Source organism: Perognathus longimembris, chromosome 27, assembly GCF_023159225.1.
Source record: "Perognathus longimembris pacificus isolate PPM17 chromosome 27, ASM2315922v1, whole genome shotgun sequence".
Taxonomy (NCBI): Eukaryota; Metazoa; Chordata; class Mammalia; order Rodentia; family Heteromyidae; genus Perognathus; species Perognathus longimembris.
The window spans coordinates 7,569,624-7,590,730 of record NC_063187.1 but is presented as its reverse complement, the minus strand read 5'-3'; the positions used below and the strand labels follow the sequence as shown (position 1 = coordinate 7,590,730).

General features: G+C 69.1%; 2 protein-coding genes across 2 annotated transcripts in view; both read right to left on the bottom strand.

Annotated features, from left to right (window-relative positions):
* Positions 1-8,257: 8,257 nt before the first annotated feature.
* Positions 8,258-17,103, bottom strand: Iqsec3 (IQ motif and Sec7 domain ArfGEF 3). The gene is given in 14 exon segments (XM_048335213.1): positions 8,258-8,332; positions 8,426-8,484; positions 8,746-8,781; positions 8,784-8,837; positions 9,782-9,943; positions 10,027-10,126; positions 11,093-11,218; positions 11,791-11,930; positions 12,291-12,457; positions 12,718-12,840; positions 14,933-15,094; positions 16,103-16,435; positions 16,437-17,061; positions 17,064-17,103. Coding segments are annotated over 14 exon segments (2,202 nt in total).
* Positions 17,104-20,001: 2,898 nt separating this feature from the next.
* Positions 20,002-21,107, bottom strand: part of LOC125342830 (maestro heat-like repeat-containing protein family member 1) — a 12,503-nt gene continuing 11,397 nt past the window's right edge. The window contains exon 21 of the mRNA XM_048335136.1: positions 20,002-20,115. Coding sequence (XP_048191093.1) covers positions 20,002-20,115 — 114 coding nt within the window. The remainder of the gene's footprint in view (positions 20,116-21,107) is intronic.

Here is a 21,107-nt window from a genome sequence, read left to right as displayed (position 1 = left end):
AAACATTTAAAAAAACCATCTCCATAGCATTTGCAGCTCTCCCCTCCTCGTTGGTCCTCACGTTAGTTATGGAGAGGGAGTCTTCTCATGGTTGGCCTCACAGAGGCACCTGGGTCCTCCAGACCTGAGCTTGCCCCGTAGCTAGGATTGCACCCGTGAGCCCATGGAATCTGGCTCTCCTGTAGCCCCTCGTTGGTACAGTAGGGCAGCTGGCATAACCCTGGCGTCTGCTCACGGGGGGCGGGGGGCCTGTGAGGACCAGGGCTCGGTGGGGGGGAGGAGGAAGGTTCTTGCAGAGGAGGTTAGACCGGCTCGTCTGTCTAAAGCACCCGAAAGGAAGCATCTCCCGGCCATCTCCCTCGCTGCCTGTGGCTGGCTCCAGCTTTCCCAGACCCGGACTTGAGGTCACTCTCTCCTAGGGTCATGGGAGCAGGGTGCCCCGAAGGGGCTGGGGACAGCCCAGCTCCCTAGGGAAGCCCACAGGGGAGGGAGGGAGGGAGGGAGGGTGGGCAAACGTGTTCCCACCCCTCCTCCCCATCTTCTGAGCTCCCAGCCCCATGTGGGGAGGAATTTTCCAGCTCTGCCCCCTGCCCCCATTCCTGGTCCCTGATTTCATCTCCCCCCACCCCACCCTGCCAAGCTGGGCTGAGGCCGCCACCTGGGCGGGGAGGGCAGCCGATCTGTCTGGAGCCCAGTCCTTCCCTTCTCGGTACCCCAGATTTGTATCGAAGACGGGGTGGGGGGGTTCCCTCACCGTGTTGCATCCTAAGACATGCCCCCCCCCTGCACCCCTCCCCGCCTGGGGGGCATCCTGATGGGCGGGGCGGGACGGAGCAGGGTGGGAGTGGGGAGGGCGGGGTAGAATGCAAATAATCCACCGCACGCGCGCGCACACACACACGCCGTTTGCTCAAGTGACATATTTCAATATAATCTCTAAAACTCTATGAATTGAACAGATAAAATACCTCTGGGCTATTTTGTTACAAAATATTTGCCATTTGGATTTAGTTGCTGGGCGCGGCCGCCCCTGCCTTTCCCTAGAGTGGGGGGAGGGGGCAGCAAAGAGGACGCACAGATGGACTTGGGGACGGACGGACGGACGGACAGCGGGGGGGAGGCGTGAGGGCCGCAGGGGCAGCCTGGAAGGCTCGGGGGCGAGCAGAGGGGGTGGGGGGCAGGCCCAGTGGGCGTACGTGGGAGCAAGACACCTTGGCAGACGGATGGACAGACAGACAGGCTTCCGCTTCAGGACTGAAAGGGAACCAGCCCCCCAGATCAGCTGTCTCCCGTGCTTGGTTCTGGAGTTGGGGCCAAATGGGGCTCAGGCCCCCCCCTAGAGTAAGGCCTAGAGAGAGGGAGGGCGTGGCGGCGTCGTGGGGTGCCCGCGTCTGCCGTTGGCCTTGGGAGAGCAGGAAGCCCACGGCTCTGGGCCTCCGGGAGGACCACGGGCCCCAAGGGGCCTCGGCCGTGGGAAGGGGTGGGAGGCTCAGGTCTCTGGGGACAGGGCGGAGAGGGGTCCCAGCCTTAGCCTCTGGCCAATCCCAGCAGGAAAGCCCCGGAGGGTGGGAATTCGGGCTTCCTCGGCAGGGGAGGAGGGAGGGCCAGCCCCTTCCCGGTGGCCTGCCTCCCCGTCCCTCCCCCATAAAGACTCCTCCTCCTGGTCAGGGGTCCCCTACTGCCATCCGGGGTGAGCCCCTCCCTGGGGAAGGAGCTCCAGCAATGTGTGGGGTCCTGGGGGTGGGGGACTGGGGGGCCGGGCCTCAAGATCTCCGCTGGGCCCCCCTGGAAAGCCAGGTCTCTACTGAGGCCTGGGGGGGGGGGGCGCTAGCAGGGCGGCACCCGGCAGGGGAAGGAGGCCCCCGGTCAGCTTGGAACCCGGGGGTGCGCAGGGGACAAGAGGGGGCAGAGCTCCCAACTGCGGGGACTCCAAGCCCAGCAGCCCCTCACGCCGTCAATACGCCCTCCTCATGCGCTCATTCACTCCCTCCATCCCTCCTTCATTCCTCCCACCCCGACTCCCTGCCATTGCTTTCACTCCTTGTCCAGTGTCTTCTTCAAATCCATCCACTCCGTCCTCAAATCCACATCTTGTCCATCCCCCCCCCCCATCTGTCAGCCACTCCATGCCCACAGGCTCTGACAGAAAGCTATCTGGCGGGGCGGGGCGGGGGGGTCCCCCTTGGCCGGCGGGGAGAAACAGCTGGGCCCGGAGCCGCAGGGAGACGGCAAGTTGGCTGCAGGTTACGGAAGCCTGGCTGTCAACGGCAGGGCCAGAAATAAACGCTGGGTGACATCCTAATGACGCCTGGGTGTCACACACACACACACACACACACACGCGCGCGCGCGCGCGAAACGAGGTCAACCAGCCGGGCTGGCTGGGGCCGGGAGGAGAAAAGCCACTTTGCTTCGGCCTGCCTTGGCCGCCTCTTGCCGGAGGGTTTAGACATGGCGCTGGGTGGGAGAGGCCCCGTGAGGCCCGCCGGGCTGATCGGGCGGGCTGGGGCCCTGCCCCTGTGGTCTCTGATCGTGGGCTGCCTCCCGTGGCCGGGGTAGGGGGGGCGGAGCCCTGTAGGCCGGATCTCTTCTTCTACTGGGTCCTGGAGTTTGGGGAGCCCTGCTTGGCTGGTCTGTGCCACGCTGAGGGCTCGGAGACTGTCCACCCGACCCCTGCGGAAGTGGAGCCCTGGGTGGGGTGGTCAGGTCCCCCCCCCATGAGCCTCCTTCCTGAGGGGGAGAGCCCGGCTCCGCGCACGCGTGTGTATGTGTGTGTGTGTGTGTGCCCGCGTGCACTTGGCTCTGCACTCGCCCGGGGCTGAGGAACTAGGAGACGCATTTAGAAAGTGCAATTTTGCAAAGGGGTGCCCCCCCCCATGGAGCGTGCGGTCTGGGGCGCTCGGGGGAAGGCTGGGGGCAGGGGTTAGGATGGGGGTCAGCGCAGCCAGCGTCTCTGGGAGTTCCTGAGAGCTCTGGGCCAGGGGAGCCGCGGAGAAAGCCCTCCTCCGCGCCCCCGCCGCCCCCTCGGCCCTCCAGCCGGCCGGGCCCGGCCTCTTCCGCCCACCCCCAGGCTGGCCACAGAGGCACAGCCGGCCTCCAGGCCTGGGTTCCACCGGGGGCCCCCCTGATCCTCTCTTGCTCCCCGTCCATCTTCCTCCAAGCCTGGGTGTGACTAGACCCGGCCTGCAAGAGCCCACCGGCTGCCCCTCAGCTCCAGCCTTCTTCAGTCCCCGCGGTCCGGCTGGGGGGGGGGTGCAGTGGCCGGAGAAGAGGAGGCGCCGCCGTCTGTCCCTCCGTGTGTCCCCAGGAGAGGGAGGCAGTGTCTCAAAGGAGCGGGAGGAGATGGGGTGGGCCTGGCAAGCCCCCGGGCCCCAGGGGCCAAGAGTCTCTCCAAAATGACAGTGATCGTCAGGAAGGCAGGGTGTCAGGCTGGGGCAGCCGCAGGGGGGGCCACCTGGGCTCCCCCACAGTGGTCAGCCCGCGGGGGACATGGTGTGGGGGGAGTGGTCAGCCCGCGGGGGACACGGTGTGGAGGGTGGGGGGACATGGACGTGTCTACCCCAGGCTCACGGGGACACAGTGCGGGGGGACAGGGACGGGACATGTCTACCCCAGTGGGGGTGGGGGACAGGGGCAGGGTTGTGTCTACCCCAGGCTCACGGGGACACAGTGGGGGGGACAGGGCAGGGACGTGTCTACCCCAGGCTCATGGGGACACGGTGGGGGGACAGGGGCAGGGACGTGTCCACCCCAGGCTCACGGGGACACAGTGGGGGGGGACAAGGACGGAACGTGTCTACCCCAGGCTTACGGGGACACAGTGGGGCGGGGACAGGGGCAGGGACGTGTCCACCCCAGGCTCACGGGGACACAGTGGGGGGGGACAGGGGCAGGGACGTGTCTACACCAGGCTCACGGGGACACAGTGGGGGGGGGACAGGGGCAGGGACGTGTCTACCCCAGGCTCACGGGGACACGGTGGGGGGGGACAGGGACGGGACGTGTCTACCCCAGGCTCACGGGGACACAGTGGGGGGGGGACAGGGACGGGACATGTCTACCCCAGTGGGGGTGGGGGACAGGGGCAGGGACGTGTCTACCCCAGGCTCACGGGGACACGGTGGGGGGGGGGACAGGGATGGGACATGTCTACCCCAGGCTCACGGGGACACGGGTGGGGGGGGGGGGACAGGGATGGGATGTGTCTACCCCAGGCTCGCGGGGACACAGTGGGGGGGGGACAAGGACGGAACGTGTCTACCCCAGGCTTACAGGGACACTGGGGGGGGGACAGGGGCAGGGACGTGTCTACCCCAGGCTCACGGGGACACAGTGCGGGGGGGGGACAGGGACGTGTCTACCCCAGGCTCACGGAGACACAATGGGGGGGGACAGGGATGGGACGTGTCTACCCCAGGCTCACGGGGACACAGTGGGGGGGGGGGACAGGGACGGGACATGTCTACCCCAGTGGGGGGTGGGGGACAGGGGCAGGGACGTGTCCACCCCAGGCTCATGGGGACACAGTGGGGGGGGACAGGGGCAGGGATGTGTCCACCCCAGGCTCACGGGGACACAGTGGGGGGGGGGGACAGGGATGGGATGTGTCTACCCCAGGCTCACGGGGACACAGTGGGGCGGGGACAGGGGCAGGGACGTGTCCACCCCAGGCTCACGGGGACACAGTGGGGGGGGACAGGGGCAGGGACGTGTCTACCCCAGGCTCACGGGGACACGGTGGGGAGGACAGGGACGGGACGTGTCTACCCCAGGCTCACGGGGGACACAGTGGGGGTGGGGGACAGGGGCAGGGACGTGTCTACCCCAGGCTCACGGGGACACAGTGGGGGGGGACAGGGACGGGACATGTCTACCCCAGTGGGGGTGGGGGACAGGGGCAGGGACGTGTCCACCCCAGGCTCACGGGGACACAGTGGGGGGGGACAGGGGCAGGGATGTGTCCCACCCCAGGCTCACGGGGACACAGTGGGGGGGGGGGACAGGGATGGGATGTGTCTACCCCAGGCTCACGGGGACACAGTGGGGGGGGGGACAGGGCAGGGACGTGTCTACACCAGGCTCCTCGAGCCGCTGGAGTCCCTGCGGCGGAGCAGCAGGGAGCCCGGGGGGCAGAACTGGTGCGGGTGGTTGTAGGGGGGCGGCGGCGGGGGCAGCGGCGGGCGCGGCGCGGGCTTCCCCGGGGAGCCGCGAGGGGCGGGCGGCGGCGGCGTAGCGGGACAGCGCCTGGCTCAGCAGGGGCTCCATGCGGGCCAGGCAGGGCTTGTCCAGGACGATGACCTTGACGATCTGCTGGCACTGCACCAGGCGCCGGGGCCCGCGGGCGGCGGCGGGGGCTGCGCTCCCGGGGGGCTGGGCTGCGGGTCGGGCGGCGGCGGCGGCGGGGGCTGCGCTCCCGGGGGGCTGGGCTGCGGGTCCGGTGGTGGTGACGGCGGGGGCTGCGCTCCCGGGGCGCTAGGCTGCGGGTCGGGCGGCGGCGGCGATGGCGATGGCGGCGGCGGCGGCGGTCCCCTCTGGGCCCCCAGCCCGGACTTGTGCTGGGACGTTTGGAGCCTGTTGTGAATTGATACCTAGTTTAGAAACAGCCAGAGAAGCGTGACATGTTACCGACCAGCTCCCAGCGCGCCCGCCCGGGCTGGCTGCCCTGAGCCTCCCTCCCAGGCAGGGCCCGGAGCCCCTCGGGGAACCCAAGCCCCGAGCCCGGCCCAGGCGCGCAGGCCGGCCTCGCCCAGGCCCCGCCCCTCCCGCTGGCCCCGCCCCAGAGCGGCAACGCCACGCCCCCCTCCCGCTCCACCCACAGAGCGATCTCGCCACGCCCCCTCCCGCTAGCTCCACCCACAGAGAGGTCACACCACGCCCCTCCCGCTAGCTCCACCCACAGAGAGATCACGCCACGCCCCCTCCCGCTAGCTCCACCTACAGAGAGATCACGCCACGCCCCCTCCCGCTCGCTCCATCCACAGCGACACGTCACGCCCCCTCCTGCTAGCTCCACCCAAATCACACCACGCCCACTCCTGCTAGCTCCACCCACAGAGAGATCACGCCTCGCCCCCTCCCGCTAGCTCCACCCACAGCGACACGTCACACCCCCTCCTGCTAGCTCCACCCACAGAGAGGTCACACCACGCCCCCTCCCGCTAGCTCCACCCACAGGGGTCACACCACGCCCCCTCCCGCTAGCTCCACTCAGAGCGATCATGCCACGCCCCCTCCTGCTCGCTCCACACAGAGCACCCAGGCCACGCCCCTCCCGCTAGCTCCACCCACAGGGATCACACCACACCCCCTCCCGCTAGCTCCACCCGCAGAGCACTCAGGCCACGCCCCTCCGCTGGCTCCGTCCCCACAGTGATCTCACCACGCCCCCTTCCTCTAGCTCTACCCACAGGGCACTCAGGCCACGACCCTCTGGCTGGCTCCACCCCCAGAGTGATCACAACACGCCCCCTACCACTAGCTCCACCCCCAGAGCAATCACACCACGCCCCTTCCTGCTAGTCCCACCCACAGAGTACTCAGGCCACGCCCCCACTCAGTCCACCCACCGGGCAACCTGGCCACGCCCCCACTAGCTCTACCCACAACACACTCTGACCAAGCCCCCATTAGCTCCACCCACACATCACTCCGGCCACGCCCCTCCCACTGGCTCCGCCCACGGAGCTTGAGGCGCAGGGCTCATGGCCTTTGCCCTCACGCCCCCTCCCCAGGGGGGCTCCTGGCCCTTCCTAACCCGCTCCTCCCACCGCTTCGTCCTGAGGGCTGCCCGAACCCCAAGGTGTCAGGCCGCCCTGCGCCATCTTCCCAGACCCCCCTTCCCCCCGGGCCTCCTGCAGGCTGGATTGGCGGGCGGCTCCCCACCGGGCTCTGGTTCAATGCGCCCGCTGCAGCAGTGGGGGGGGGGGGGGTGTTAGGAGAGAGGGGGCCCTCTAAGCTTCGCCCCTCGGGTGGGGGTGCGGGTGAGCCCCAGCGCCCCGCGAGCCCACTGGCCTGGCCCCCGTGACCGCCTAGATCCACCGCGCAGGGCGGAGGGGATCTGCCCCAGGCCTAGGCCAAGATGGCCCAGCCCCAAGCTAACCAGGAGCCTCTCGCCCCTTCCCTGGGCTGTGCTCTCCCCCCCCCAGCGCCCCCTCCCCCCCCAGCCTGAAGTCCCGTCTCCCCGCGGTCCTGCGGAGACGCGGCCGGCAGAGGGCGCCACCCCAGGGACTTCCCTCCTCCTGGGGGACCCTCTCATCTCGGGGTGCCAGCCTCCTCTTCCCGCCCGCCTGCCTCCTCCCTTCCCTCCTCCCCACCTCACCTCCCCACTCAGAAAGGAAGGTAGACAGACAGACAAGACAAGACAAGACAGACAGGGCGGGCATGAACAGCAGAGTCAGGACAGCTCGGAGATGGAGAAGCGCCTGCTGGAGCGGGAGGAGGGAGGAGGAGGAGGGAGGGGAGGAGGGGGAGCTAGAGCCAGCCGCGCGTGAGCCCCCCCCCCCCGCAGCCTGGGACGCGGGGGGGGGGGGCAGAGGCTGAGTGCCACCCTGTAGATGTCCTGGCCATGGCACCCCAAGGCTGGGCAGGGCAGTAGCGGGCAGGGGGAGGGACAGGGGAGGGAATACCCACTGGGGGGGGGACAACTGGGGCAGGAAGCTCCTCCAGAGGGGGGTGCCTTCCGCAGACACACACACACACACACACACACACGTGGGGGACTGGGGGGGGCAGACAGTAAGGCCTCCCGGGCCCTCCCTGCGGGGGCTCCAACCTCGTTTGAAGTGGGGGATGGGGGACAGGGTAGGACTGTGTCTGCGAGGCAGTCGGGGGTCCCCCCCCCCCCCCGGGAGCCTGGCGACAACGGAGTTGGGGGGACCCCCAGAGGGGATGGAGAGGTTCATCAGCTCTGCCTCCCTGTTACCCGGTCCTGCTTCTAATCACAGGTAGCGACAAGGCTGGCTTGGGGGGGGGGGCAGCCTCTGCCCCTCTGCCTGGGGCCCCAGCAATCCACTCTGCCCGGAAAGGGACCCCCAAAGCGTAGGACTGTCCAGAAATGGCCGCGGGGGGGGGGCTGGACGTGTGTGGGGGGGTGTCCTATTCGAGTTCTGCGTTTGAGAGGAGCCTGGGGGGAGGGGTGCGGGCGGGGGGTCCGCGCCGCCCCGGTCTCGGGGTGTGGCGGGCGGGGGGCGGGGGGGGGCCGGGCAGCGGGGTGCGGTGCCGGGACTGGCTTAGGCGCCGGGAGGTGGCATTACCCTTGCTAGCAGTAACTTTTAATGGTATCTCTCGGAATTGGTAAAATGGTGATTCGGGCTGGGGAGGCACTGATTAAAACCTGAGAAGAGAAACAACAGAGACGGTGAGCCGGAAGGGGGGGCGCGGGGTGGGGTGGGGGCCACTCACCTGGAGGCCTCCGGGCCTCACTTACCTCCCCCGGGCTCTCCCCCGCCGCGGGCTTCTCCCCGGCCGCCGCCGGCTCCCTGCTGGCTGGGGACACAAACGGCACCGGGCGGGTTGGCGCCAATCCCACAGTGACCTCGGGGACCCCCCACCCCCATACTCCCACCCCCAGAGGACCGGCCGCTGGCCCGGTCTGTCTGTCTGCACTGGGCCTGGCATCAGGGACAGCTGGGGGGGGGGGGAGGACCCGGGCCCGGGGAGCCAGGATGGCCGGCCGCTGGAGGGGGCCGTCGGGGGTGGGGGCCTTCCGCAGGGGCCCAGGGCTGGGGGGGGGCGCCCGGGGCTCACCTGGGGGGGATCCTGGCTTGGGCTGCAGCTCACCTGGGCACCCCCAGCCTTGAAAGTCAGCGTCTTGGTCCCCTGCTGCCTCTCCAGCTCCCCTGAGGGCAGACGGAGGCTGAGCGGAGGACTGGGGGGGGGGGAGGGAGGAGGGGAGGGGGGCACAGGGAGAGGAGGAGGAGGAGGAGGAGGGAGAGGAGGGACCCTCCCCCCGACAGCATCACACGCTCTGAGATTTGGTTTATTCCCTTCCCTCCCCCCTTTCCCCTCTCTCCCTAAGAAGAGGATGGTGACTAGCGACCAGCCCGGGCGGCTGAAAGTGGGGGGGGGAGCGGGCCGGGGAGGGGGGGGCACTGTTTATCATCCCCCCTCCGCAAACACAGGACGCCTGAAGCGGGCGCACAAGCCCGCAGTGGAGGTGAGACCCCCGTGTTAAGAATAACCAGGGAAACCGAGGCGAGAGGAGGTGACGCACCAGCGTGGGGGTGGGCGGGTGGGGGGGGACGACGGGGGGGGGCAAGGCCGCGCGGCCAGCAGAAGGACGTGGGGGGTGGGGGGACGGCGAGGAGGAGGAGGCGGCGGGGTTGGGATTGGAGCTGTGTGACCTCAGGCAGGGCGCTGACTGGAGGGGACAGGAGCCCGGTGCCCCGCAGGCCGGAGCCCGCCCCGGCTGCCACACCCCCCTCCCGAGGGGGCCACCCCGGAGCCCACGCGCCCCGCCCGGCCCCGTTCTTTTGGAGAAGGAACCCCTGGCCTCTCGGATGCCTGGCTAGCCAGGATTACAGGCGGCGGATACCACTCGGGGTACACTGATGGCGATGGTGGGGGGCGGGGGGGGTTCCAGTTGGCCTCTAATCTCAATCCTCCCCACCTCTGCCTCCCCATAGCCGGGAGGGAGTCCGGGCGTGTGCCGAGTGTGCCCGGCTGGTGAACTTCATTACCCTGGACGATCCCTCGACCCACCCGGGGCCCAGTCCGCTCCCGGAGACCGTCCCCACCCCCCACCCCCCCACCCGGGGGCCCCTGCGAGCCAGCCGCGCCTTACACTCGATGCGGATCTGCTCCAGCTCGGTCACCTCGGCGATGGACTCCTGCAGGTCCTCCACGAACTTCTGCATCTCGTCGGAGCCCAGGGCGCAGAAGTGCAGCACCTGCTTCTTCTCCGAGCCCGGGAGCGGGGTCACCAGGGAGATGCCATGGGAGTAATCTGTGGGGGGGAGAGGGGGGCGCAGGGGTGAGGCGCGGGCAGCCCTCCCCCTCCCCTCCCCCCCCCGTCTCCCCAGGACGTACACTCGTTCTCGAACAGGTGGAACTGCATGCCCAGCAGGCCGACCGACTTGCAGAAGGTGTACGTGGACGCGCTCTTCTTCTTGGGGCACAGCTTGAGGATCTGCGCGGGACAGGGACCCAGGCACACACGCGTGCAAACGGCGCGGGGTGCGCGCGCTTTCTCGGGGGGCCGGGGGGGGGGCTTCTCGTGTGTTTTACCCCCCGCCTGGCCTCCCATCTCAATCCTCCTGCCTCCCCGCACCCCCGGAATCGCCGGGGTGGCAGACGCGTACCGCCACATCTGGCTGGTAATAATAATAATAACAATACATCTGTGTCCCTCTCCTCCTGACACACAAGGTCAGTTAACCTAGGGGCTCGACAGGCACATAGTTCATCCGGCACCTCCGGCCAGCGGGGGCCACGGGGTACAGAAGAACGAAGGACAAACCCGTCCGTCCGTCCGTCCGTCCATCAAGCCACTACAGCAAAAGCAATGAGAGGGCGGAGATTGTTCCCCACCGGCTTGGGGAAGATGAAGGGAGGGAGGAGGAGGCAGAAGGGAGGTCAGGTCGGGCTGGCTCCAGCCCTCTCTCTTCAACTCATGGAGCACGGGGTGGCACTCTGGGGGTCCAGCAGGTGCTGACCCCTTAGGCCACGCCCCCAAGTGGGCGGGGGCCTCGATGCATTCCCAACTCCCCCCCTCAGTCCCCCCATTCCAGGTCCCGCCCCACCGAAAGGGGCTGGGCCTCAGAGCATCTGCCCCGGGCCTGCTCGGATGGGCGTGGCTTTCTGGGCCAGCGGCGTGCCGGCCACGCCCCCAACTGGGCGTGGCTTCCTCGCATCTTTGCCCGGGGGGCGGAGCCTCACAGCGTCTGTCCTCGCCTGTTGGGTGTGCAGTGCTTTCGGCTCCGCCCCGGGTGGGCGTGGCCTCGCCGCGTCCGTCTCTGGCCCCGCCCACCCGGGAAGCCCTCGTCCTGCCCTGTGGGGCGGTGAGACCTCCAGGGGTGGGAGGCTTTGGGCTCCACCCCCAAAGTAGGCGTGGCCTACGGGGCCCCGCCCCGCGCCGGCCCCGCCCCCCGCTCACCACCAGCAGGTCGTTGAAGAGGAACACCTCCCTCTGGTGCGCGGCCTGCTTCTGCAGCTTGTTCACGTCCGTCACCTCGAAGAGCCGGCTGCAGCAGACCAGGCGGCGGTGCGGCATGGACAGCACCTGGGACGGGGGGGCGGGGCATCGCTCAGCAGGGGGAACCCCCCACCCCCACCCCAGGGGGGGCGGGGCATCGCTCAGCAGGGGGGACCCCCCACCCCCACCCCAGGCATGGCATCCCTCAGCTGGGCGCGCAGGAGGGGGAGGGGGAGCCCCACCCCCACCCCCCCCCCCCCGCGCCTGGCCCTCAGCCTTCTCCCTCATCAGGGTCCGATGGAGCAGGAAAGGGAAACTGAGCCTTCAGGACTGCTCGGAGTTTCCCTCTATGATCCGGACGGCACCCCCACATCCTAGGGTGCGGCCCGCGTGGGGGGGGTCACCTCCACCCCCTTCTCGGCCTCACACCCAGATGTGTGCAAGACCCCCCCCCCCGGGAGATGGCAGGGGCATGGCAGATCCGGGCCAGTGTGTAAGGGCGGCTCGGACCCCCCCTCCACCCCCCTCCCGCCTGAGCCACCTCCAGCCAGGAGGGGCTGCCCCCCCCCCATGCACGCCGAGCGCCCCGTGTAAAACACCTCTGGACGAGGAGCGCCGTAACTTCCAGAAGGGGGGAGGGCGCCGCCCCGGCCACTCACCGTCTTCATGCCCACGATGGACTTCTCCACCTTGGTGACGTAGGTGACGTGGTCCTCGTTGGACTTGAGTTCCTTCTGCTGCACCCTCTCATAGATGCCCGCCACCAGCTCCCGGGGGATGTCGGCCCCATCGTCCACGCCTGCCGACCCACGGGGGGGGGAGGGGGAGGGGGAGGGAGGGTCAGGACCCTCGGGCAGCCCGGGCGGCCTTCCCCGGCGCCCAGGACATCAGGAGCCCTGCCCTCCCCGAGCTGCTGCAATCCCCGGCGGCCCTCTTCCCCTCCATTTGCCTTGACCTCCCCCCCCCCCCGCCCCGCCCCCCCCATCCATCTTTCCCATATTCCTGTGCGTTCTCTCTCGTCACCCAGCCCTCCTCTCCCTCCAGGAAAGGTTTGAGCTTGGGGCACGTTTAGTGAGACGGGGGGGGGGGGGGGGAGGAGGGGGAGCTACGTTCCCCTTCCCTAAGGACACAGGGGGTGGGGCGGGGGGGAGGGACTCACCCCTCAGGTTCCGGATGAAGTCCTCCAGCACCATCTTGCGGTCGGGCTTGATGTTGGGGCTGTACATGTCGGTGTTGAGGAGGATGATGGCGAAGGCGAGGATGAAGATGGTGTCGGGGTTGTGGAACTGCTGCACCACCTCCGGGTTGCACATGCAGTAGCGCTGGCTAGCCGGGGGGGGGGGGGCACAAGGCAGGGCCCTGAGTCCACCCCCACCCCCACCCCCGCCCCCGTCCCCGCGCAGGGGCTTGGGGCCCAGGGAGGTCGCTGGGCTGCCCTCTGCCCCTGCTCCCCGTCTTCCCAGGCTCCTCCGCCCACCCGGGATCCCCCCCCCCCCCCCGCCACGAGCCTGGCGGCTGCAGGGTCTCCCCGTGCGGGAGGGCCCCAGTGGGGTTTGGGGGGGGCGCGGCGGGGAGCGGGGAGCCACCTGAAGGCCTCGATGAGGCGCTCCACCTTCTGGGCCTCGCCCTGCACGCGGATGTGGGCCTGGAACTTGCGCAGGGCCTCGTCCAGCTCCATGCCGGAGAAGTCCATCTCGTCCACCACGCAGCTGAGGGGGCGGGGGGGGGACGGGGAGGGGGTGAGCCGAGGCCGCCGGGCTGGGGGGGCGGGGGGGCGGGGGAGGGAGGGAGGGGTGGCAGCTGGGAGGGTGGGATCTCCTCCGCCAAGCGCGGTGGCCTAGTTTCCAGCCCTCAGCTCAGGATCACGCACCTCGCTCCCCCCTCCCCCCCCCCAGTCCCCCCCTCCCCGCTCACTCACGCTTGAGCTAAAAGCTCCGGTAATGAGCAAAGAGCCGGGAGTGTGGAATGAGCCCCCCCGGGCCACGGGGGGGGCACTCAGGAGAGGTCACCCCAGGCCAAGGAGACACCCCAATGTGTGTTCTGCAACCCCACCATTCTGCCCTCAGGCAGGCTGCTCAAACCTGGGCCCTGGGCTAGACTCAGCCTGGAGCGTATCTGGAGGTGGGCCTGGGAATCTGCATTTCTCACCAGCTTGCTGATAACCCATGCTCAGCTGAATAGACACTCGGAGGAGGCTGGGCCCATTGAAAACTTTTTTTTATGGGGGGGGTGGGGCTGGGGGAGGAATGAGGGTCCTGGGATTTGAACTTAGGACCTGGGAGCGACCCCCGAGCCTCGTGGGTCAAAGCTAGAGCTCTAGCACTGGCTCATTGGAGCTAAGAGTCTCCCAGACTCTCCTCCCCCGGGCCGGCTTTGAACCTCGATCCTCAGATCTCAGCCTCCTGAGTCGCTGGGATGGCAGGCGTGTACTTTTGGAAGAGTTGTAGCAACCTCACCTTGAGCCTAAGGCACGGTAACCATTATCCACCACCTCTCCCCCCACTGGAAGGCCCGGGACCTGGGGCAGCGGTGGGGGGGGGGTGGGCGGGGGAGGGGAAGGCAGCTGAGAAACAGCACCTTCTAGAATGTGCAGGCTGGTCAGCACCAGGCCGGTGTAGGGGAAGGAAGCGAACCTCATCATCTCAGGCTTTTTCTAGATGTCTGGTAGACAATTGGGGGGGCCGGGCGGGGGGCGGTGAGGGGCTGGGATCGGGGCCATGGCCTGGGCCGTCCGTCCCTTCCCCCAGGAGAGGGGCCCACACCCAGCCGCAGGAACCCCGCTTTTATCCCGCTCACGCAATTTAATTAAAGCCACCCCTGTGGGGTCCGGCAGGGCTATCTCTGTGACTGCGAACTCATGTCCCATCCTGCAAAGGTCACAGCCTTTGGGAAGGGGGTGGGAGGAGGAGGGGGGCTGCTGGCACTCCCATGACCACCTGGGACAAAGAGGGGACCGAGAGGACTTAAACATCTTCAGACCCCTCCTGCACGCCTGCTCCCCCTCTCTATGGGAAACTGAGTCACACCAGAGGAGGGGAGCTGCGGGCTGCGGCCACCCCTTCGTGGAATGACAGACGGGGAACTGCCCCGGCCAGCAGCCATAGCTCCCCCCCTCCCCCCACTGGCGGGTCTCAGGCCGGCCGGCACGCACGTGGAACCTTCCGGAAGGGAACAGAAGCAGAGACAAATTCCCAGCCACGTGGAAACCAAGGAGTGGGAGAGTGGGGGACACTTCTGCGCCCCTAGGTAGCCCCCCCAAACCTGGCTACTGGCCAGTTGTGTGGGCCTTAGCATCTCCCCTCAGAGGACACCCCAAGCCCAGCCCTGCTGTTTGCCCATTAAGAAGCAGCCCGCCTGCCGTCCCGGCTTCTCCACAGGCTGAGATCTGATCTGATCGCGGCTCGAGGCCAACCCGAGCAGAAAACCCCCGGGAGGTGCTTACCTCCCCCAACCTCCCCGTAAGGCCAGAGCTGTGTGTGGCTCCCCGACTCTTGGACCCCCGAGAACACCCCCCCCCCCGTGGTTCTCGGCCGCTCCAGGCACAAGTCTAAAACACCTGGGTTCTCCCCGGAGCCCTGGGCCACTGCTGGCTGTCCCCCCGGGGAAAGTGGGGGGGGAAATGGGAGAGGGAGAGGGGTACAGAGCACCGTCTTTCCCGGGAGACGATGGGCTCCATCACTCTTCACACCGCAGCCAATCAGGAAGCGGCGAGGGGCACGGTGGGGATTCCACCCTTCTGGTCCTGGCCTGCGGGGCAGGGGGTCGGGGTTGGGGGGTGTCGGGGCTCCCCCGGGTACTCACTCCAGCACGTCGCGGTTGAACTGCTTCTTGCTGCTGCCCAGGAACTCGCCGATCATCTGGCGGCTGAGGCCCTTGCGCTGCAGCAGGAAGTGGGCCACGCCGATGGGGGTGTCGGGGATGAAGCCCCTGGAGATGAGGAACTGGATGCCTTTGTCCGGGTTTCTGGGGGAGGGTCGGGGTGGGAGGGGTGAGTCCCCAGGCCGTCGGGGGTGGGGGCCTCCTGCGCGCCCCCGCTTCCCAGCCCGTGAGCCCCGAAAAGCGCACCCCCAGCCATGGGGCTGGGCAGGTGTCCCCCACGGGGTGCCAGGCGCCCCAACACCTCACATGGGGGGTGGGGGCGTGGGGCCGGGGGGCAGAGGGGCAGGAGAGGGCAGGAGGGGGCCGGAGGGGTGCGGGGGGGGGCAGGGGTGCGGGAGGCCGTGCTCCGTCTGCCTTGCACGCTCTGTCTCCTGTCCCCCCACCCCCAGGCCAGCCAGGGAGCCCCTTCCTCCCTTCCAGGCCCCTGAGCCCACCCCCAGACACCCCGAGAGGCTGAGGGGGGAGAGGGGGCCAGAGCGTGGTGGGCCCGAGGCACCCTCTTGGTCAGGGGTGGGGTTCTAGGGGTGTGGGGGGGGGGTGCCGTGCCTTGAGACAATTTCAGGACACAGACGGACGGCAGGCATTTAGGAGCTGGTGGAGCGCTCTGACCAGCGTGTGCGTGTGAGCGTGCGTGCGAGCGTGCGTGCGTGTGAGCACGCGCCAGTACGAGGGCTGGCGCTCGGGGCCTGCTTGGTGTGCGTGTCCCCCGCGCTTTGGGCGGCGGTTGTCCAGGGCAGGTGCTCCCCCGGCCTGAACCACGGCTCCACGCCTAGCTTTTTGGAGGCGGCCGAAGCCTCCCGTGGGTTTGTCGGCAGGGACTGACTGGCCTCCGAGCACGAGCCTCTGCTCCCAGCCTCCTCCGCAGGGAGCTGGTGGGGGGGGGGGCGACCCGCGGACGCCCCCAGAACTGGACTCCCAACGGTGCCTTCTCCCCGACGGTCCCTCGCCTCGGTGTGCACCCTGGGGGGGGCCGTGACTCCCTCTCAGAGCCCCCCTGGTGGGATGCGGGGGGGCGGGGCGGGGCGGGGGGGGGGCCGGGCGGGGCGGGGGGGGGGCCGGGCGGGGCGGGGGGGGGGGGGGCCGGGCGCTCACATGTTGAAGAGGTTGAGGCCGATGCGGTAGAGACGCTTGCGCAGCGTGTCGGTGGACAGCGTGGGGGAGCGGCAGCTGGCGGGGTTCTCGCAGTGGTAGCGCGGCAGGCTCAGCAGCATGGCCTGCAGGGCCTCCCCGGAGGCCGAGGCCGGGGGCTCGGAGCCGGGCGGCGGGGCCGTCCGGGCGGCGGGGGTGCCGCCCTGGGGCTGCTCCCCGTCCTCCGCGGCCTCCCCGGCCTCCGCCTCGGCCGCGTTCCCGGCCTCCCCGGCCTCCTCCTCCTCCTCCTCCTCCTCCTCCTCCTCCTCCTCCGCCTTGGCGGCCGCCGCGGCCTCCTCGGCCGGCCGGGGGGCGCCGGGGGCGAGGGCGGCGGGCTCGGCGCCGGGCGGCCCTTCCTCCGGCGGGGGGCCCTCGCCCCGGTCGCCCCCCTCCGGCCGCGGCCCGCACGCCCAGGCAGTCGGCCAGGGACAGCGCGGCGGACGAGGACAGGGAGATGTTCTGGCTGGCGATCTGCACGGTGACGTCGCGGAAGGCCATCACGAGCGCCCCGCCGCCGCCGCGCGCCTCCTCCCCGGGGCCCGGGGGGGCCCCGCCGCCGCCGGCCGCCTCCGCCAGCTCGGCCTCCGGGCCGGGCCGGGCGCGCAGGGCCCCGCGCAGCTGGAAGGCGCCGCCCTCCTGCAGGGAGCACATGGCCCGGAGGCTCCAGCTGCTCAGCGCGTCGTCGATGGACTTGGCCAGGGACTGCACCTGCTCCGTGAAGGAGTCCTCCAGCTCGGTGAGCGCGCCCGCCAGCCCGGGGGGCAGGGGGGGCCCGCGGCCCGGCACCGGCGCCTCGGCCGTGGCGGGAGCCCGGCGCAGGGAGATGCGGCGCGGCAGGCGGCTCTCCAGCAGCGAGTTGCGGATCTTCTCGAAGTTCTTGCTGAGCTGGTACTGGCGGAAGGCCGTCTGGATGGTGCAGGCTGCCGCCGGGACACCAGGTGCCCCCCGTATTTGTGCTCTAGCATCTCAATCTGCAGCGGGGACCGGAGAGAGACACGGGGGGGGGGGAGGGAGGGAGGGAAGGGATGGCGCGGTGAGCCAGGTGCGATCAGCACCCCACGGCGGGGGGGGGGCACCCCGCCTCACGTGCCTGGCGCTGGGGGAGGTGGAGAAAAGGGGCGCGTGGCTGACAACCTCAGCCGTGACCCGAGATGCCAGATTAATCCCCTCCCCACGGTGGAGACGGGGAACAACCCCCCACCCCCCTGCTAGAAATCTCAAGGGTCCGTCCTGGCCACCCCCACCCTAATCCGGATTGAACCCTAACCCCAGGGGGGGTCAGTGTGGGGGTGCACACAGGCCCCGCTCTGCCGTAGTTATTTCTGTGTATTCACGTCGCCAGTCCTGGGGCTCGAACTCAGAGCCGGGGCTGGCGCTCGACCAGGTGAACCGCGGCCCCACGCTGGGCTTTTGGGTATTGACTGGAGCTGAAGAGTCTCATGGACTTTTCTTTCCAGGCACCGGCCTTGAACTGTGAATCCCCGGCTCTTCCCGCCCGCCCCCCCCTCCCAGGAGCTGGGATTGAGGGGCACCAGCTCCTCTGTGACGCTGAGTTTCCTCCCTGGCGTGGGTCCCGCTCCACCTCCTTCGGGACGCCCTCCTTTCCCCTCCCCAGACTCCCCGAGGGGCGCTGACGCCCGTGACCGCCCGCCCACGCCCACCCCCCCCCGCCGGCTCCTGTCCCCCGTTACCTAACCGCACCCCCCCCCCCCCCCCCCCGTCACCCAGCCCCGTGCCAGGCTCGCGGAGAGCCGACGCTTCCCCTGCCCCCGGGGAAATTAACAAGCAGGAAAAAACAAATCCAGGTCTTGTCAGATGCTCAGCCTCCACCCCCACACGCCGCCCCACCCCCTCCTCCCAGGACCCCGAAGGGGGCGCCCAGGTCCTGGCTCAGCTGATCCGCCCCAGCCGCCCCCATTCCACACGCGCGCGCGTGCACACACACACGCACACGCACACGCACACAGAGGACAGGGCAGGGGAGGGGGGGCCGGGAAAGAAGGAAAGAGCTCTGGGCCCCGTGCATCATGGGTAATTGTGGCCTTGCCTCCTCCAGACAGAGCTGGGGTTCGGCCTCTGCCAGGAGGAGTGGGGGGGGGGGTCAGGGGGCCCCCCGTGTGTAATTAGCCTGCAGTGTTCATTAGAACGCGCTCTCTCTCTCGCTCGCCTCGCTCGCTCTCTCTCCAGCTTGTGGCTGCAGGGGATCCTAACAAGGGGGTTCTCTGAGTGTAGGGGCCGCATCACCGGGATGATGGGGTGGGGGGACTGAGGGGGTCAAGGCGGGGTTGGCGGGGGGAGGCTTTGACGCACGAGCCCGGCTTGGCCTCTGGCACCCCCCCACCCCAGGCCGGGGAGCGGCACCAGGAGGAGGAGGAGGGCAGGAGCACCGTGGGGGAGGGGGGCTGGGGACCCCTGCACCCGCGGCACGGTGGCCTTCCGGAGGCGCTGCCCGTGGGGGACACCAGGTAGACGTGAGGGCGTAGCCTGGCTCAGCCCGCCGGGGCTCCAGAGCCGGCCTCACACCCCAGCCCGGGACGCCCGGGGCCCCATCAACTCTCCAGCCCCTGTGGTAGGCAGAGGCCGGCTCGGACCCTGCACCGCGGGGCTGCGTGCTGGCCACGCCCCCTGCCCCGGAGCCACGCCCCCTGCCACTCGAGCCACGCCCCCACCCACAGTCACACCGCGCTGGCCACGCCCACCCGCTTGGTGGTCGTGCCCGGTGGCCACGCCCATCGCCCGTTCATTTGCATATGAGGCGCGGCGGGCGGGTAGACCAGTTGTCCCAGCCTCCTTCCTGTCCCTGGCAACCCGACTCCACGGGAGGATGGGAGGGTTGACTGCTCAGCCCAGGCCGTGCGAGGGGGAGGACGGGCCCGTCCACGCGGGGTCACGCGGGGGAGCGGCCAGGGGCTCTGCCCCTCCCCCGCCCCATTCCCCCCCCCCCCCTGCATCAGGCCCGCACAAAGCTGCTGTGCTTGGCCCAAGTCCTCAGGGGCTTCCTGAGAGTCACTTGCTCACTGGGCCAAAGAATCATCCTTTAGAACATTCTGGAGCCACAATGGACTCTTGGAGAGGACTGGAAGTCTAATTTCTGATTCTTGGTGATAAAGAGAAGAACATTCGTAGTCCAGCTCTACTGACGTCCCCACAGTCAGAGGAGTGGACCCGGGTCTTCCATCTCCACACGCAAAGCCCCTTCCTCCCTTCCTTCCTTCCTTCCTTCCTTCCTTCCTTCCTTCCTTCCTTCCTTCCTTCCTCCCTCCCTCCCTCCCTCCCTCCCTCCCTCCCTTCCTTCCTTCTCTTTCTTTTTCCAGTCCTGGGCCTTGGACTCAGGGCCTGAGCACTGTCCCTGGCTTCTTTTTGCTCAAGGCTAGCACTCTACCGCTTGAGCCACAGCGCCACTTCTGGCCATTTTCTATCTATGTGGTGCTGAGGAATCGAACCCAGGGCTTCATGTATGCGAGGCGAGCACTCTACCGCTAGGCCACATTCCCAGCCCATCTAAGATTCTCACAGACTTTCCTGCCCGGGCTGGCTTTGAACCGCGATCCTCAGATCTCAGCCTCCCGAGTAGCTGGGATGACAGGCGTGAGCCGCCCGGCCCCCCGCCTCAACACTGTGTCTTAATAGCCCCACAGAGTGACATCTTTGCGCACCACACACGCGCACACACGCACACACGCACGCACACTCTTCCTCTGCACCTCGGGTGTCCACTAACGTCTCTACCACAATCCTATCCTCCTTTAGGTTTAATGGGGCCCCGGTGCCGACGGCCCCCTTTCTCTCCCGTTTGACAGAATGGCAGCGGGGGTGGGGGACCCCTCCACGGGGTTGTCTTCTGACCAGAGCTCCAGACTCCCTCAGTTAGACGGGCCTTGAACCCCTCCGTCTACCCAGTAGAGGCCCCTGTGTACCCCTCGCTCCTCTGAGTGGACAGGTGAGCTGGTCTTGGGTCTGGGGTGGGGACTCCTTGCCTAGGGGTGGGGGGGGGATGATTAGGGACCCCGTGGGGAGGGCAGAGCCCCTGCAGTGCCGCCCACGGGCCTGAGGGCGCGGGGTTCCACCCCTGCTGGGCGGGGTAGGGCTCTGGGTGGGAGCCGGGGTGACCTGCACCCCCTTCCTGCCCACTCCAGGGGAGGAGAGGGGCGGCCCGCGGGGGGTCGGGGATGGGGTGGTCCCCGGAGCCCTGGGCAGCGCCCCCCCCCCCAGAGGCAGGGCCCTCCACCCCCTCCCCGCCTCCCCCCCCCCCCAGGCCCCGGGTACCTGTTTATTCTTTAGGTCAAGGGAGTGTTCGTACTTGGAGGTGGCGGGGGCGTGGGGGGCGCAGGGCGTCGTCAGCAGCGCGGGCTGAGGCCGGCCAGCCCCGAGGAGGAGGAGGAGGAGGAGGAGGAGGAGGAGGAGGAGGAGGAGGAGGGTGGGGCTGAGGCCCCGGCCGGCCCGGGCTGCTCCGGCTCCTGCTGCAGCTCCTCGCCTTGAGCCTTCGGGGCGTCCGAGCCCCCGCCGCAGGCCTGGGCGCAGGGGCCCTCGCTGCGAACAGAAGGCAACGCGCTGGGTTGGGGGAGCGGCTGAACCGAGGGCTGAACCTGAACTGGGGGGCGGGGGGCGGAGGAGGCACACACCCCCCCCCCCCCGACGGCGCCCATGAGCCTCCCGGCTGAGAAGCAGAAGAAGGGCCACGCTGGGGTCTCCACCGGGCCTCGCAGCAACCCAAGGACGACACCCCGACATCCCTGTCCCGCGGGAGGGGCAGGCAGCCGTGGGCAGAGGTGACACTGGGCCGTGCGTGGGTGGGCCTCCCCCTCCCCCCTCCCCTCCCCCTCCCCCCTGCCTGCACCCTCAGGAAAGCAAAGGGGATTGTAGAACCGGCCTGGGGGCCTGCGCCTGGCCTCGGGGCTCCTCCCCTGAACCCCCGAGACCCGGGCCTCTCACCACCGCGCACACGCGTGCACACGCACGCACGCACGCA